Source organism: Carettochelys insculpta, chromosome 2 (genome assembly GCF_033958435.1).
Source record: "Carettochelys insculpta isolate YL-2023 chromosome 2, ASM3395843v1, whole genome shotgun sequence".
In the NCBI taxonomy this organism is placed as follows: Eukaryota; Metazoa; Chordata; order Testudines; family Carettochelyidae; genus Carettochelys; species Carettochelys insculpta.
This window is the reverse complement of record NC_134138.1, coordinates 42051461-42065843: the sequence shown is the minus strand read 5'-3', so window position 1 is coordinate 42065843 and position 14383 is coordinate 42051461. Positions and strand designations below refer to the sequence as shown.

The following is a 14383-nucleotide window of genomic DNA, read 5'->3' as shown; positions in this document are numbered from 1 at the left end:
CCTGCCAGGGAGATGGGCAGCAGCTGCAGGGTGGGGGGCTGTGGACCACACAGGGAGGCTGGTGGGGGAACAGGTGGAAGGGGGGATGCAGCCCACCAGAGCTGTGGGCCGGGAGGTGGAGCAGGGGGCTGGAGGATTAGGGCTACCAGAGCTGGGGGGCATCAGAGCAGGGTGTGGGGAGCTAAGGGGTTCAGCCACTGGGGCTGGGAGGCAGAGGGCGAGCAGAGGGGCCAGGGATTGGGACGGGAGGCTGGGAGGCAGAGCATGGGGGCTGGAAGGGGCAGAGAGGATGGGATTAGTAGCCGTATCCAGGAGGCAGAGCGAAGGCCAGGGGGTTGGGCCTTTGAGGCATCATTGGCTTTCGTGGGGGGCAAAGTGGTGCCCTGTGCAGCTGTGTGCTCTTCAGATGCCCAGATATGGCCCTGCACTGCTATTTTGAAATTGAGCCCCCAGGGCAGGGCAGGGATTCCACCTCTGAGCCCTGCTTTGCTGCCCATTCTGGGACCCTGGGCTGTGGGCACTGCGTACAACTCGCAACTGCCGTCTCCCTGCCGAGTGCTGAGAACCCACGCTTTTGGCACCTTGCTGAGCTCCCAGCTGGGAGCCTGGCTGCTGGGTGCTCCTTCCTGCCCTTCGTAAGTCAACAGAAGGGCTCCTGGTGAGGATGAGCGAGCACACCGACAGCAGGAGAACAGCGTGGACATGAAAAGGTGCAGTAATTACTGCGGTGGCTGGAAGTTAACCTAACATACTTGACTTAATTATATAGTTTAAACAAGGCCTCAGATGAGGATTGTTTAGAAATCCACCTGCTTGGTGAGCACTACTGTGGAGCGATTATTGAGTTCCTTCCTACTCCCAGCCCTGCTCCAGGGACTCCAGTTGGAAACGGTTCGTTTGTTCAGGAGGATTAATTAACAAATCCCTGTCAGCTCCCAGGCCAAATGAATCTGTCTGTTCAGTTCTCATCAGAGATACACGAACAGAGCAAACCTAGAAAGAGCTGTGTCACATCACAACCATACATTTTGGCACTAGTAGCTACATGCAGCAATGCCAATATTCAGACCTTTGATGATATGGGAAGAAATTCCTGATGCCTTCGGTGGACCAGGATTTCCTATTGGTTTAATTGATGCATTTTAGGCCCCTTGCCCGAACAAGTACATCTACGGTGTGTGTTCAGCATTCCCGAGTACAGCAAAAAGCTTTCTGTGCATGAGCAGTGCGTTAGCTGTGCTAAAATGGTCTTTTACATTTGTATTAATTTGAAGAATAGGTGGGTACTGACTTCCATGCATGCACCTCTCTAGTTTCTGTTTAGCCTGTAAATGTGAGTGAAGCTTGGAATAACTAGGCTTCATGATACAATGCTCCATGTCAAACACAAGAAGTATTTTGTATGTATCTGAACGTTGCCAAAACATTTCCCAGGAATAAGCTTTCGCACTGTAGACGCTCCTGTATGGTATTTCAGTTAAGTGCAATTGAAAAACAGATTTTCGTTCAGTTGGGAATTAAAATTTTGGACATCGGGCTTCCAAACTCCTGGTGTCACAAGTGACGCTGCCACTCCAGAACAAACCCCCTTTTGTCACGTGTAGTTCATATGGGAGCTGTCAAAGGCTGCGCTCAGCATGATTGCCTCAGTTTTCGTTTGCGTGCTGCAGCAGTTACTCAGGGCTTTGCACGTGCGACATCCATTGCACACAGAGGGCCAAGATCCAGTGGAGACAGAAGATACTAGGCAGCATTGTGTCTGTTTTTCATAAAATTGGTTTACGTGTAGATCTGGATGTGAACTAATGAACACACTCTGATCTTTGCAGTGCTTATTATTTATAGTCAGTTTATTCCTCATGCTTCTGTTACTTTTGCATCTACAGTACAGTATCAGGGCCTTCTTAAAGATAGTTCAATAGCTACCAGCTTTCTCTTGGAGTGGCAGCATTATTTTTCGCAAGAGTGCTCACACAGCATTGAACTGGCATAGTGCTTGTGTTCATTTCTTCCTCTAGCAACAGGTCCAAGAAATTCCTGTGTCATTTCTATATTCCGGCTTGTAAGCTCTTTGAGGCAGGGCACAGTCTAGCTATCTTTCCTGAGGCACCTCCGACAACTTTAGGCGTGGCACAAGTCATGCAGATTGCACCCGTTTCATATGGAAATTGCAATGTTGTTTGTAAATGAAATGATTCACGGATGTTGTAGTAAAGGGTTTGTCAGTTGTCGTAGATTGTTAGAAACCATATCTATATAACACCTTGTACTGATGTGCTTGTAGCCCTAGATGTGGGAAAGCATTCATTCCTGTTCATGCTTATAACTTCTATTAATCATTCACTAAGCCTTTGTAAGCAATTCATAAATATATCTGTACATAAAGCATGGCCTCCATAACAGCAACGGTGCGCAGAGTGAAAGGAGTGATTCCTCATTATTATTCACATAATAGGGGCTGGTGCAGGTTTCTGCTGTGATACTTGCTAACAGCAGCGGTGTCCCTGTCCTCTGCCAATATCTACCACATTACTTCTTTGTAGATGCTCCTGTCATCAGGTTCTGGGCACTGTTCTGCATCTTTGGATTAGAGATGGTCTGAAGCCGCAAATCGCAGCTGTGGAGGCAACTTTTACCGAAATTCAGGAGAGTCTAGATCTCAGGGTTTGGCTTGGGCTCATCTCTACTGTGAAGCTCGCAGAAAAGCGTCTTCTACTAATTATGTGAACAAACTAAGGGTGTATGGGAGGTTGATGTCGCAGACTCAAGGTTGAGATTGGGTTCAGTGTTCAGGGGATGGGAGTGTTCTTGGTCACAGCTGGTCCCAGGAGACGAGCCTGCTGTGGCTCCAATTTTGTCTTCCATTGAAAGAGGATGTGTGCGTTAGCAATAAACCAAATGCTGAAATGATGCAGATTGGCATTGGCAGCTCCTGGACTTGCAGGAAGTCAGTTTTCCCACTCCCCAGTTAAGCATCTGAGGGCAGAGAGACAAACTGGGGCAGGGGAGTCTGAAAAACACACTCCAGACAGACCTGAAAGGGCTTTTTCCCCCATTGCTGCTGGAAAGATGAGCCTCTGAAGGGTGACCGTAAGCACTGCCCCACCTGCAGTACTACAATGCATCAGGCTTGCTGATTTCCTGTGGTCTAGTTACTGAACAGCTAGCAGTGGAGACTCCTTAGCTGCTATGGGGGCTAGCTGGGGAGGGTGAATCGATTTGGTATTTGGATGATGTTTATCTTCAGGAATCTAAATATTTGGATGGCTTTCAGACACGTTCTCCACCCCACAATATGAATGGCCTCAGGGTATTTTCTCTGCCTTCCCCAATGACTTAGGACTATCCCTCAAGAATAGTTCTTGTTTGGAGGTGGGGTTATCATCTTGTGGCCATGGGGAAGCTGCGTGGCCTGCTTCCTCGTTCCAGACACACCTGGCTGGCTAACTTGGTACAGTTTGATGTAGTGCACCAGCTGATTGATAGCCTTGCTAGGGAGGAAGGATGCTCCAGTGGTTTGGGTGCTGGGAAGGTCTTTAGAGATTTGCATTCACTTCCCTACTCCACCACCGACTTGTGACCTTGGCCAGAACACTTAAATCTGTGTGCCGCGTCTGTAAAATGGGGCTAAGCGCACTTCCTTAGTACAGAGGGTGTTGTGAGTATAACCATGCTACAGATTGTGAGATTTAGATTATACAGCAAAGGGAGTACGGTATAAATACCTTAGAGTTCTAGCTCCCAGTCCAAAGTCCCTAAACAGATACTTAACTCTGTGCACAGCTTAAGTCCCCGTTGCTTTAATGGGAAAAGCATGTGCTTAAACTTAATTAGCTGGATAAGTACTGTTCTAAATAAGAAGTGATTTATGATTAAGGCCTTAATTAGCAGGGAGTAAGGGGCTCTACAAAATCAAGGCTAAATGTAGGTATGGATGTTTGTGGGAAAGGTATCGGTACTTCCTCTTTTTTCATTCTGTAGGAGGACTGGCATGCTCAGACATCCCACCCCACCCCACCCCTTATCTCCAAAAACAATGGAGCTTACAGAATATAGTAGGGAATCGCATTACAACAGGCTATACGCATTTGGCCCGTTTGTCTTTCTTGTCTTGGCAGTCACTCGATAACTAGTATTAACTAATATTGATATCACTGGGATGCTTAAAACAAAACTGGTTACCCAGAGCATATAATAAATGGAAGCTTTACCAAGGTCCTGAATTTTCAGTGTTTTAGTAAATTGCAGGTTTCAATATTGCTTGCCTATGGAGTTTTCCAAACCAAACAGACCTCATTTTTGCAGAGCCATTTTCTTGCTTATCAAAGAACTCCAATTTTCTACATCTGTTAAAGCAGCAGCAGCCTAAGAAGAGAAATGTAATTATGGCAACTCTCCAATATCCATGAAAATGATTTCTAATGGCTGGTTAATTGTTAGTGAACACTAATACTGTGGTAACACCTAGAGACGTCTGCTATGTTGATGCTTAAAAGAGCCAAAGTAAGTCATTTTCGAAACTCAGGAATGCTGATTTCCCTGGATTCTGTAATTATCTTTCAGCTGGAGGGAGTGCTTTGCAGCTCGGCTTTTAAATGGCATGTCACACATTGCCTGAGGTTTGTGTATGACAATTAAGGCAATGGGGGCGAGTTTTGGGGGAAGAGATGCTGGTGGAATGGTGGGTACTTAATGTCTTTTACATGAAGGAAACATATGCTTTACAAGACTCTTGTTCACCCCTTTCCAAGCTACACCTACACAGCATGTTCGTGCACAGCAGTCGTTTGCACAAGGCATTCTTGGGTGAATCATAAACCAAAGGGGTGAGTGGGAAGGTGGGTGCCTGTGCATATTAAACTGCAGATGTATATCTCCTAATTTGTCTTGCTTGCACTCTCCTTATAAACAGGAAAGTCAATATGTTCGTTTAGAAAGATGATGAGCGTTCACAGTGAGGATAAAAAGACCCAGAAATCTTCTCTAGGCACATTCACAGTATACAATTGCTTGAGCTCACTGAAAGTTTCATACCAGTCCTGTGGTTTGAATGTTCTGAATTCTTTGCTCCACAGTGTCAAGCATTTCAGGTGTGTTATTTCACTATACCACACAACAGCCCTGTGGTTCAGAGCAGAGTGATGTATATTAATTATACTTCTCTTCCTCTTACACCCACAACACTGACATTTTTGCCATGCAAGCATACTTGCAGTGATTGTTGCTTAATTATTTTATGAAAACCTAGATAGTGTTTCCTTTTCTTAAAGGAATAACAGGGTAGAGAAAAAGAATACCAAATTCATATAGGGCCATCACCATAATATAGTCAGTTTATACACCTGAGCACAAAGCTATGAACCAACTTACTTCTGAAGTGCAGATGCAGGTAAAAGTTAAGATAAACATCGTTATAACTGAGTAATCTCAGCTCTCTGGTACAGAGTCCAGTTATAGCTCTTGAGGCATTCTTGGGCATCATATATCCGATGGAGGGTCGACGTATTTTTTCTTTGAAGAATGTGAAAGCTTTGAAAGTGTGATTAGATATGGAACTAGAAATATAAAAGGTGACTGGCAAAGGAGAAAAATGGGTTATTGTCTCTTTTTGCTTCTCTATGATACATAAAGAAAAGCTGAAATCTCCCAGATTCCTTCTTCCTCCTCAGCAATATATATAGGAGACATACATATATATGTTTTCGACATTAGAAATTAAGGTCTCATTTACATAGGGTTTTTTTCTTTTCAATCGTCTTTATAAGACTCAAGTATTGATTGTGTTTTGACACAGTATAAGTCCCAAGGGGAAAAAAGCCAACTACCTGAGAATGAATATGACTGGTTACTTCTGTTTTTGTTTGTTCTTAAACTCGCATGGGTTTGTTTGTTTGTTTGTTTTTATCACTGCCAGTTAATTTTTTGGAAGACAAGATCCCTTTGTTAAAGATCCAATGCACTGCACCTTTCAGTTATGGGAAAGCAGAGAGAGTTTGTAACCACTGCTCTGGGGACACCACTGGACACACTCCTGATAGAGTAAACTCTTTCATATCTGGCAGCCCTGGGACTGAGAGGTTGCTGGATATTCAAATATTCTGGATAATAGAGCGGTATATCTAGCAATGCATAACACTAAAGAAAAACAAGATGAGATATTAAGAAACAAACAAAAATGCATGCAGAGCACTTTATTTACCAACAATAGTAGTAGTGTACATTGTAAACTTATACTGCATTTGCTGTATTTATTTGTATTTACTTTCACTATACTGTACTTATGGAGAATGTAACTGAAACTTACTTATGGTTAAAATGCCAGTCATTTGAGAATCCCAGATGATAGCATGCGAGATGTGAAAGAATTTGTATTTCTAACTTAAAAGCAAGCAGGATTTTTTGTTTGGCAGATAGTGGTGAATGGTTTGTTTTAGCTATTTAAATAGCACAGCAAAACAAAAAGTGCTGGTCAAATTGGAAAGAAGCTATTTATTTATTTATATTCACTCACACACACCACATAGAACACTGAGATATGCGCACTCAAGTGATGTGAATCTCAGTTTAACGTGACTCAGGGTGGTGGGGAGCTGGTGCCTGGCTCCAGGCTGCCCTCTACTTAGGGGACCTGGGAAACTGGCCAAAGCTGCAGTGCTGGTCAGTTTCCCTACTCCTGTGAGCAGCTGGGAGCAGGAACCTGGCTCCCAGCTCCATGCAGCTCACAGGAGACAAGAAACTGACCAGATCTGCTAGGTTGGTCAGTTTCCTGGCAGTTTTCTGACCAGATCTGCTGCGCTGGTCAGTTTCCCCACTCCTGTGAGCAGTGGGAAGTTGGAGCCAGTTTCCTGGCTTCCCCAAGTAATGCAAAATTTGACATGCATGAGGTTGCGCAGGAACGCAACCTCCGTGGAAGTCAGTGGTCTACTGTATTTAAAAAAGATACTTTCTTTGCAATTTGACCAGCACTTTTTAATTTAATTTTAAATTTCTAAAGGCATGTGTGTGCGTGCACGCGCTTTTTCTTCGGTAATCACCTGAGCTTGCTTGTTTGCTTAAATGATCTTGTCTTTACATGTATTCAGACATTGTGATAAACTTCGTGCCAGGAAAGCTAATTTAAGAGGAATTCTCCTCCTTCGGTCAGTAATGAATAGTAAAAATTAAATTATCCAGGCTGTGGTGATACTATAGTTGGGTCCCACTATAACATGCGTTTATAGGTCAGGATTTAGAAATGGGGTCATCCTTTTTATGCTACGGAAAAGTAAAGACTGCATTTGCTGGAGAGTTCAAATGCCAGGCTTCTACTTTCAGTGAGTCTATTTTTTTTTGCAGGGGGTGGTTTAAATATATCGTGCAAAGTAGCATCTGGCAAGTAGGGGTCAAGCGTTTAATCCAAAGCCCATTGAAACCAGCAGAAAGGCTCACGTTGATGCTCAGACCCTCAATGACTAGAGACAGACAAAGGTCTTTCTCCTTCTTCCAACTCCTCAACGCCAGTTATTACCGCAGAGATTTTTATCTGTGTGAGGCCTTATCTGGAGAGAGTTTGAGTGGTCCCAAGAGCTGCTGAGCATCCTGAAATCCCGTTGACTCAAAGGCGAAGGGATGGAGCCCTATGCAGAACTGGAGCCCTAGGAGTTGGTATTTCATTGTGGCTGGATAACATGTAAAAGTTCAAACTGACTTCAGCAGCTCTCTGTGCCGGTAACAGCGGGCCGCCTGCATGCTGCTCAACCCACGTATTGAACTCTTGTGCCATCCAAGCTACAGTAGTGGCTTGATTCTGCTTACACTGACGTCCCTCTCTAAGCTCCCTTTTTCTTGGAGGAGTGGTCCTCGTTTTTCTCGTATATCCTCCATAAACTGGGGCAGGCCAGTGTTCTCAGTTACAGAAACCAGTTCCAGTATTTTGTTAGTTTGCATTTTTTAAATGGAATTGTCCTTTTAGCCAACAATTCAAATCCCTTTTACCTTCCTCCTATGAGGATTTTGTAGGCAGATAAATCTTAGTTTTAGAGAGTTTAAACCCAGATGGATCATTAGGTCATCTACTCTGACCTCCTGTATACTGCAGACCATTCATAACCGGCCAGTTACCCCCGCATTGATCCCAAACGACTTGTGTTTGACTGAATTGAACTTGTGTTGATCTAAAACATATATTCCAAATTAGTGTGTTAATGAAAGAACATTGTTTGCGTAACTAATAATCTTCACGGTAGCCTGAATAGTGCATTGCTGCTTATTCCAAATGGTCACTGCCAAGCTTGCCCCTGGGATAAGAAGAAGGGTTTAGAGGAAGAGAAACCCCAGAGCAGCTGCATTGTAAACTATAAACATGAAGAGTTAGCCCTCCCTAACCCATCTGTGTATCTCACTTCCCCGATGAGCCCTTCCTGCCCTGGCTGCCTTACTTGACACACAGATGGGCAGAGTATTCTATACCACTGGAGCTAAAATGTCAGTTTTCTGGAGACATGAGTTTTTCTGACTTAGGAAGAAAAGTTTCTTTGCAAAGTCTACAGGGCAGAAGGGTGAGGAAAGGAGAGAATGCTGCTTTCCCCACCCCCCCCAAAAATGCTAGTAGATAAATGCCAGGATAATATTGCATAGCACGTTACAAGACTTCCTCAAACTTTGTTTTAAGGTTCAGTGGGTTCCTCAGCTCTGTGTGTTTCCACGAAGGGTTAAATGTTCCTTTTAATATTCCCACTGCCTTGTTTACCTTTCCATTTTCAGCCTTTCTTTCCTCCTGCCAAGTTAACAAGCACATACACTGATTCCCACTAGAGCGACATCAGTTCTGTGTTAATACTGAAACATGCAGTAAAAGTACAGCTAGCGCAGTATAACAGAGTATGGCTCCAGGAAGATGTATTGCTCCAAACAGCTGAAAGCTTAATCTTGTAAAGCAGATCTTTAATAATGAAGCATGAGCAACAACATAGCTTCCTCGGATCCCCTAGATGTACCCTCACAAAAAAGGTAAAGGACAACCTTGCAGAGGAATCTGTGAACTCTGAAAATAAATGATAGAACCCTGTTCTTAAAGTCCTTTTTATTGGGTGTGTCTTACAGCTGATTACAAGGAGAGCTTTAACACCATTGGGAACATTGAAGAAATTGCATACAATGCTGTCTCTTTTACGTGGGACGTCAATGATGAAGCCAAGGTGAGTTGCGGTACACAGCGAACGTTGTTATTCTGCTATTTATAAATAACACCTTCCGCCCCATTCACCCCCTCAATAAGCATAGGAAAGACAGAGGTTGGCAAGTTCCACATCCTCAAACTGGGCTGAACAAAGCTCCCTCTTACCCAGCCAGCTGGGGATGAGTTGGGAGAAGGGAACTGGCATAATGCTGCCTGCCTCATCCCTCAGAACAGGGCAGACAGCAGGAGAAAGTTGCCTGCCCAACCCTCTGACCCTAACTGAGGGAAAGGAGCTGGTGGAAAAAGGAGCTGGTTAAGGCCCTACAGCTGACCTATGTTACAACCCAGCTGTAGGGCCTTAAGCAGCTCCTTTTCCCCTCCTCCTTACTCCTCATGATGACTGCCAGCCCCAGATAGTTCGATTTTGCACGCCTCTATCAGGCGCGTGACATTGAACTCTGGAAGGTCAACCCTGACCAGGCCGATCATCCACATAGTCTGCGCGTGCCCTCCTTCTCCGTAACGCAACTTCCGCTCACGTTGCTGGGAATTTAAGGTAATAGGAACTAATAAGTCTTTTTAGCACAAAGCGGTGGTGAAGTCTAGGAAACCTGTTTGCTACAGGAGTTGCCCATTGAGAGGCTTGACTTATTCATGGACGCACTGTGGAAGGAATATGTGACCTGAAGTGGGCTTGAAACCTGTGTGTGTTGACAAGCATGAGATGGTTAGTGACCACTGGTGAGAGTAAGGCACTGCACCCTGCTGCGCTGCTCCAGCCAGAAGGAGTGGGCCAGCTGGGGCACTCCACTGCAGCAGGTGGGCTGCACCTCCAGTCACGCTCCTGGGGCTCTCTGTCAGGCTGAAGCCTGCTGCACTAAGCAGCAAGCAGCTAGGCAGATGCAAATGGCTGGCTGGGGGTCCACCTTCCTCCCTAGTTCAGGATTGTTTCAGCCACAAGCAAGGCCTAGGATACATGTAGGGAGGACAAGAGGGGCTGAATTCCTGCCTCCCCCCAAGATCCCTACCAGGACAGTGCTTGCTGTTCTCTTTCGCACCACTGTCAGGGAGCGAGGGGAAAGTATACTATGTGCAGTAGTTCTCAGTGAGGTGTATGTGTGTATAATGTGAGTATATATCACAGTCTAGCTGTCGTACCGCTAGTAGCAGAAGCTCAGGCACAGCTTGACAGACTGGCCTGAAACCAGAGGGTATGTTATGTGCTCAGGGAGGCTCAGACTTGCCCTGTCTCCAGAGTTAGATCTTTTCTTTCTCCATTGTCTCCTGCTCCCCCTGACAGGAAGCTGATTTTGGCCAGATCCTCCCTCCTATATTCTGGTGGAGTGGAAAGACACTACTCAGTCAGGGTCTGGCCATCAGCAAGGGACGGCTATCCAAAAGTTTGACACAAAATCTCAGTTTGGTCTTATGTAAAAGAAACAAACACGCACACAAAGAATTCTGGCAGACTCCTCTCTTATCTCCTTAGTTACAAGAGAATTACAGCCTCAATAAGGCCAGCTCCTCTTGCTGTAATCCTTGATTTTCCCACTGGTCCTTAGTGTAGTCTGGAAGAATGCTGAAGAATCATTCTCCATGAACCTGATACATAGCTCACAGAATTCAGTGGGCAACTATCCATCAGCTTTAGTTAGCTTTAGATCCAGCTCCTTGGCAGAAGATGCATCATCTTTTGCCAAATAAGGTCCTTCAGGACTTGGAGAACAACAAGAAGTCTTGTGGTACCTTATAGACTAACAGATATTTTGGAGCATAAGCTTTCATGGGCAAAGACCCACTTCATCAGATGCATGAGTGGGAGGGGTGGTTTCAGAGGGGTATTCAAAGAGTGGGTCCCAGTAAAAGGGAGGGCCAGAGCTTCAGGACTTGATCACCACAGAAGTCAATAGCAACAATCATGCTCAGTTCAGCGAGAGCAGCTGTAGGCCCTTGAAGCTATGTCTATAGTAGCCTGGAAGATCCACGCACTGAGGATCTTCCAGTATTTGATTTTATGTGATTAGTGGGAACGTGTGAAATCAACCTCTTAGGGGTCGGAGTCAACCCTTGTGCTCCTCACAAGACACACGGAGTAAGGGAGGTCGATGGGAGAAACTCTCTCATTGACCTTGCTCTGTATGGACAGCCAAGTAAGCAGAGCGCAGTTAGGTCGATTCTAGCTATGCAACTGCCATAACTAGAATTGTGTATCTGCCGTTGACTTACTTTGCCTAGCGTAGACATAGCTTCAGTCAGTATACACTTTCTATTCCTTCTCAATGGTGGTTTTTCTCACCAGTTTAGGCTGAAGCTTTCACTGAACCATGGGATTTTCTGGCTAGATGTAGGACTCAGAGAAGTCAGAAGAAGAGATGCCCAGCCATATTAAGCATCATCTCAGCTTCCTCCGAAGAAAGACTGTAGCTATTAAGGGTGTGTCACTAGAATGGGAAAAAAGAGATTTTATCTGGAGAGTAACACATCTCATTTTCATTCCCACATTTGCTCTTTATGCTCAGAATACCTACATTTGAGAGCAAGGTAATTAGCTGGTTTCTCACCTACTTTAACATGAAGGCAGCCTTTAATGTTGGAAAAGGAAGATGAAGATGAGAAACAAATAACTAAGCATGGAGTGGCAACGTGACTATAAAAAGCTAATATTTCTGCAGTGTCTGTCCTGATGTGTTATAGATGTGCTGATGTCACTGCGTGGCCAGGTAATAAAGAGCTAGAGGAACTTTGATGACAGTATAACTCTTTTTTTCTTGAATAGTAACAGAGAGGAAGCCGTGCTAGTCTATACACTATCAAAACAAAAAGCAGTCAAGTAGCACTTTAAAGACTAGCAAAATAGTTTATTAGGTGAGCTTTTGGGGGACAGACCCACTTCTTCTTCTTCTTTTTCTGAAGTGGGTCTGTCCCACGAAAGCTCACCTAATAAACTATTTTGCTAGTCTTTAAAGTGCTACTTGGCTGCTTTTTCTTTTTTTCTTGTAACAGTTACATTCTTAGCAGGGCTGTCAAGCAACTAAAAAAATTAATCACAATTAATCGTGCTGTCAATCAGTAATAGAATACCATTTATTTAAATATTTGTGCATATTTTCTATATTTTCAAATATGTTGATTTAAATTACGATACAGAATACTTTATATTTGATTACAAAACTTGCCCTGTAATAAAACAAAAGAAATAAGTCTTTTTCTATTCACAGAATACGAGTACTGCAGTACAATGTCTTTATCAAGAAAGCCGAATTTACAAATGTAGAATTAGATACAAAAAAACCTGCAATCAAAAGTAAAACAATGTGAAACTTCTTGTACTTCTTGTCACTCAGACAAACACATTTGGTTACAATTTGGAGGAGATAATATTGCCCACCTCTTGTTTACAATGTCACCATGCTGATGATGCATTCTGCTCAATAATGATCTAGAGCAGACGAGACCAACACATGTACTTTCACCATCTGAGTCGGATGCCACCGACAGAACGTGATTTTCATTTTTGGTATGTCCATTTTTGTAGTGTCTACGTGGGAGTGTTGCTCTTTGAAGGTTTCTGAAAGCATGGTCCTCACCCAATCCCTTGCAGATTTTGGACAGCACCTCAAATTCTTAAACTTTGGGTTGAATACAAATCTCACATTAGCCCCTTGTTTGCATTATGTCAAACTTGCTGTGAACGGGTTCTTAAAACCACCCTGTGCTGCATCGTCATCCAGGACTGCTATAACACGAAATATATGGGAAAATGTGGGTGGAACAGAACAGAAGACACACAGTAGATGCCAAAAGAGTTACGTCATACATTTAATGAGCACATTATTTTTTAGTGAGCCTCGTCAGCATGGAAGCATGTTCTCTGGAATGGTGGCCAAAGCATGAAGTACACAAGTGAATGTTTAGTACATCTGACATGTAAATACCTTATAGTGCTGGCTGCAAGGAGACCCAGGCCTGTTCCCATAATCAGGTGACATTGTAAATAAGAAACAGGCAACATTATCTCCCTCTAATATAAATAAGCGTGTGTGTCAGTGATCGGCTAATCAAGAAGTAGGACTTGTACGAACTTATTGGCTCTAAAGCTTTACATTGTTTTGTTTGTGAGTGCCATTATGTAACGAAAAATCTACATTTGTAAGTTACTCTTTTACAATAAAAAGATTGCACTATAGCAGTGGTTCCCAACCTTTTCAGTAACCTGTAACACTTCAATGAGACAGACGATTCCATGTCACACCCTCTTTTTTCAGCTGGTGTAAATGTCACATTTACTTACATTTTCTATGGTTGTAGTCTTACAGGGGTTTGCAACATAGTAGTTCATACAACAAGTTAAATAAGGATGAAATGGGATGTTGAATAATTAAGTAACTGCTGAAATGTTCGATTACTCGTGGGGTGGGGAAATAGGTCCACAGAGCAGGCTCCTCTTCTTGCCAACCCACTGGAGCTAGGACATGGTATTAAAACTGCATGCCAGCTTCAACAGGCTCCTGCCTGCCCTCTCTCTCCACTTGCCACATCATGGATGGGCAGCAAGCTTCCCGCCAGGATGTTTGAGCTGGGAAACAGCATTTCAGCTGCCTCCCGGCATGAACAGGGTCCTGCGAGGGCAGCATTTCCTCTTGCATTGGCTCTGCAAAAAGACACTGTGTGGCTGGTCAGTTCACACACGCCCCCCCCACCACCCCGTGACTCTGCAAAGAGCCATGGCAAGGGGATATTGATGAAATTTCACAGCACACTTGGACTGTTCTCATGGCATACCCCATTTTTTACATTGGTTGAAAACCCTTACACTATGGTACTCGTACAAGGTGAATTGAAAAATGTTGTTTCTTTTGTTCTTTTTTACAGTGCAATTATTTGTAATAAAAATTATATAAAGTGATCCCAGTATACTTTGTATTCGGTGTAGTAACTGGAATCAATATACCTGAAAATGTAGAAACATCCACATTTCATTCTATTATGTAACAGTGTGATTAATCATGATTTTTTTTAGTTAATTATGTGAGCTAACTGCGATTAATAGATAGCCCTAATTTTCAGTCTGACTTATGATAACATTTGAACTCTCAAGCAAAGTAAGTAAAAAAACAGACCACACTTTTTTCCTGAGCTACACAGGCTCTTAAGATGTAACTGAGAATAAGTTGGTGCCGTAAGCATGATTAATTAAAAACAAATTTAAGCTATGTGTGAGCTTTC

General features: G+C 43.7%; 1 protein-coding gene across 2 annotated transcripts in view; it reads left to right on the top strand.

Moving 5' to 3' along the window:
* The window catches only part of GRHL2 (grainyhead like transcription factor 2), a 125794-nt gene that overhangs the window by 53306 nt on the left and 58105 nt on the right, over positions 1 to 14383 (top strand). For both annotated transcript variants that reach the window (XM_074986836.1, XM_074986834.1), the window contains exon 8: positions 9082 to 9176. In XM_074986836.1, coding sequence (XP_074842937.1) covers positions 9082 to 9176 — 95 coding nt within the window. The remainder of the gene's footprint in view (positions 1 to 9081; positions 9177 to 14383) is intronic.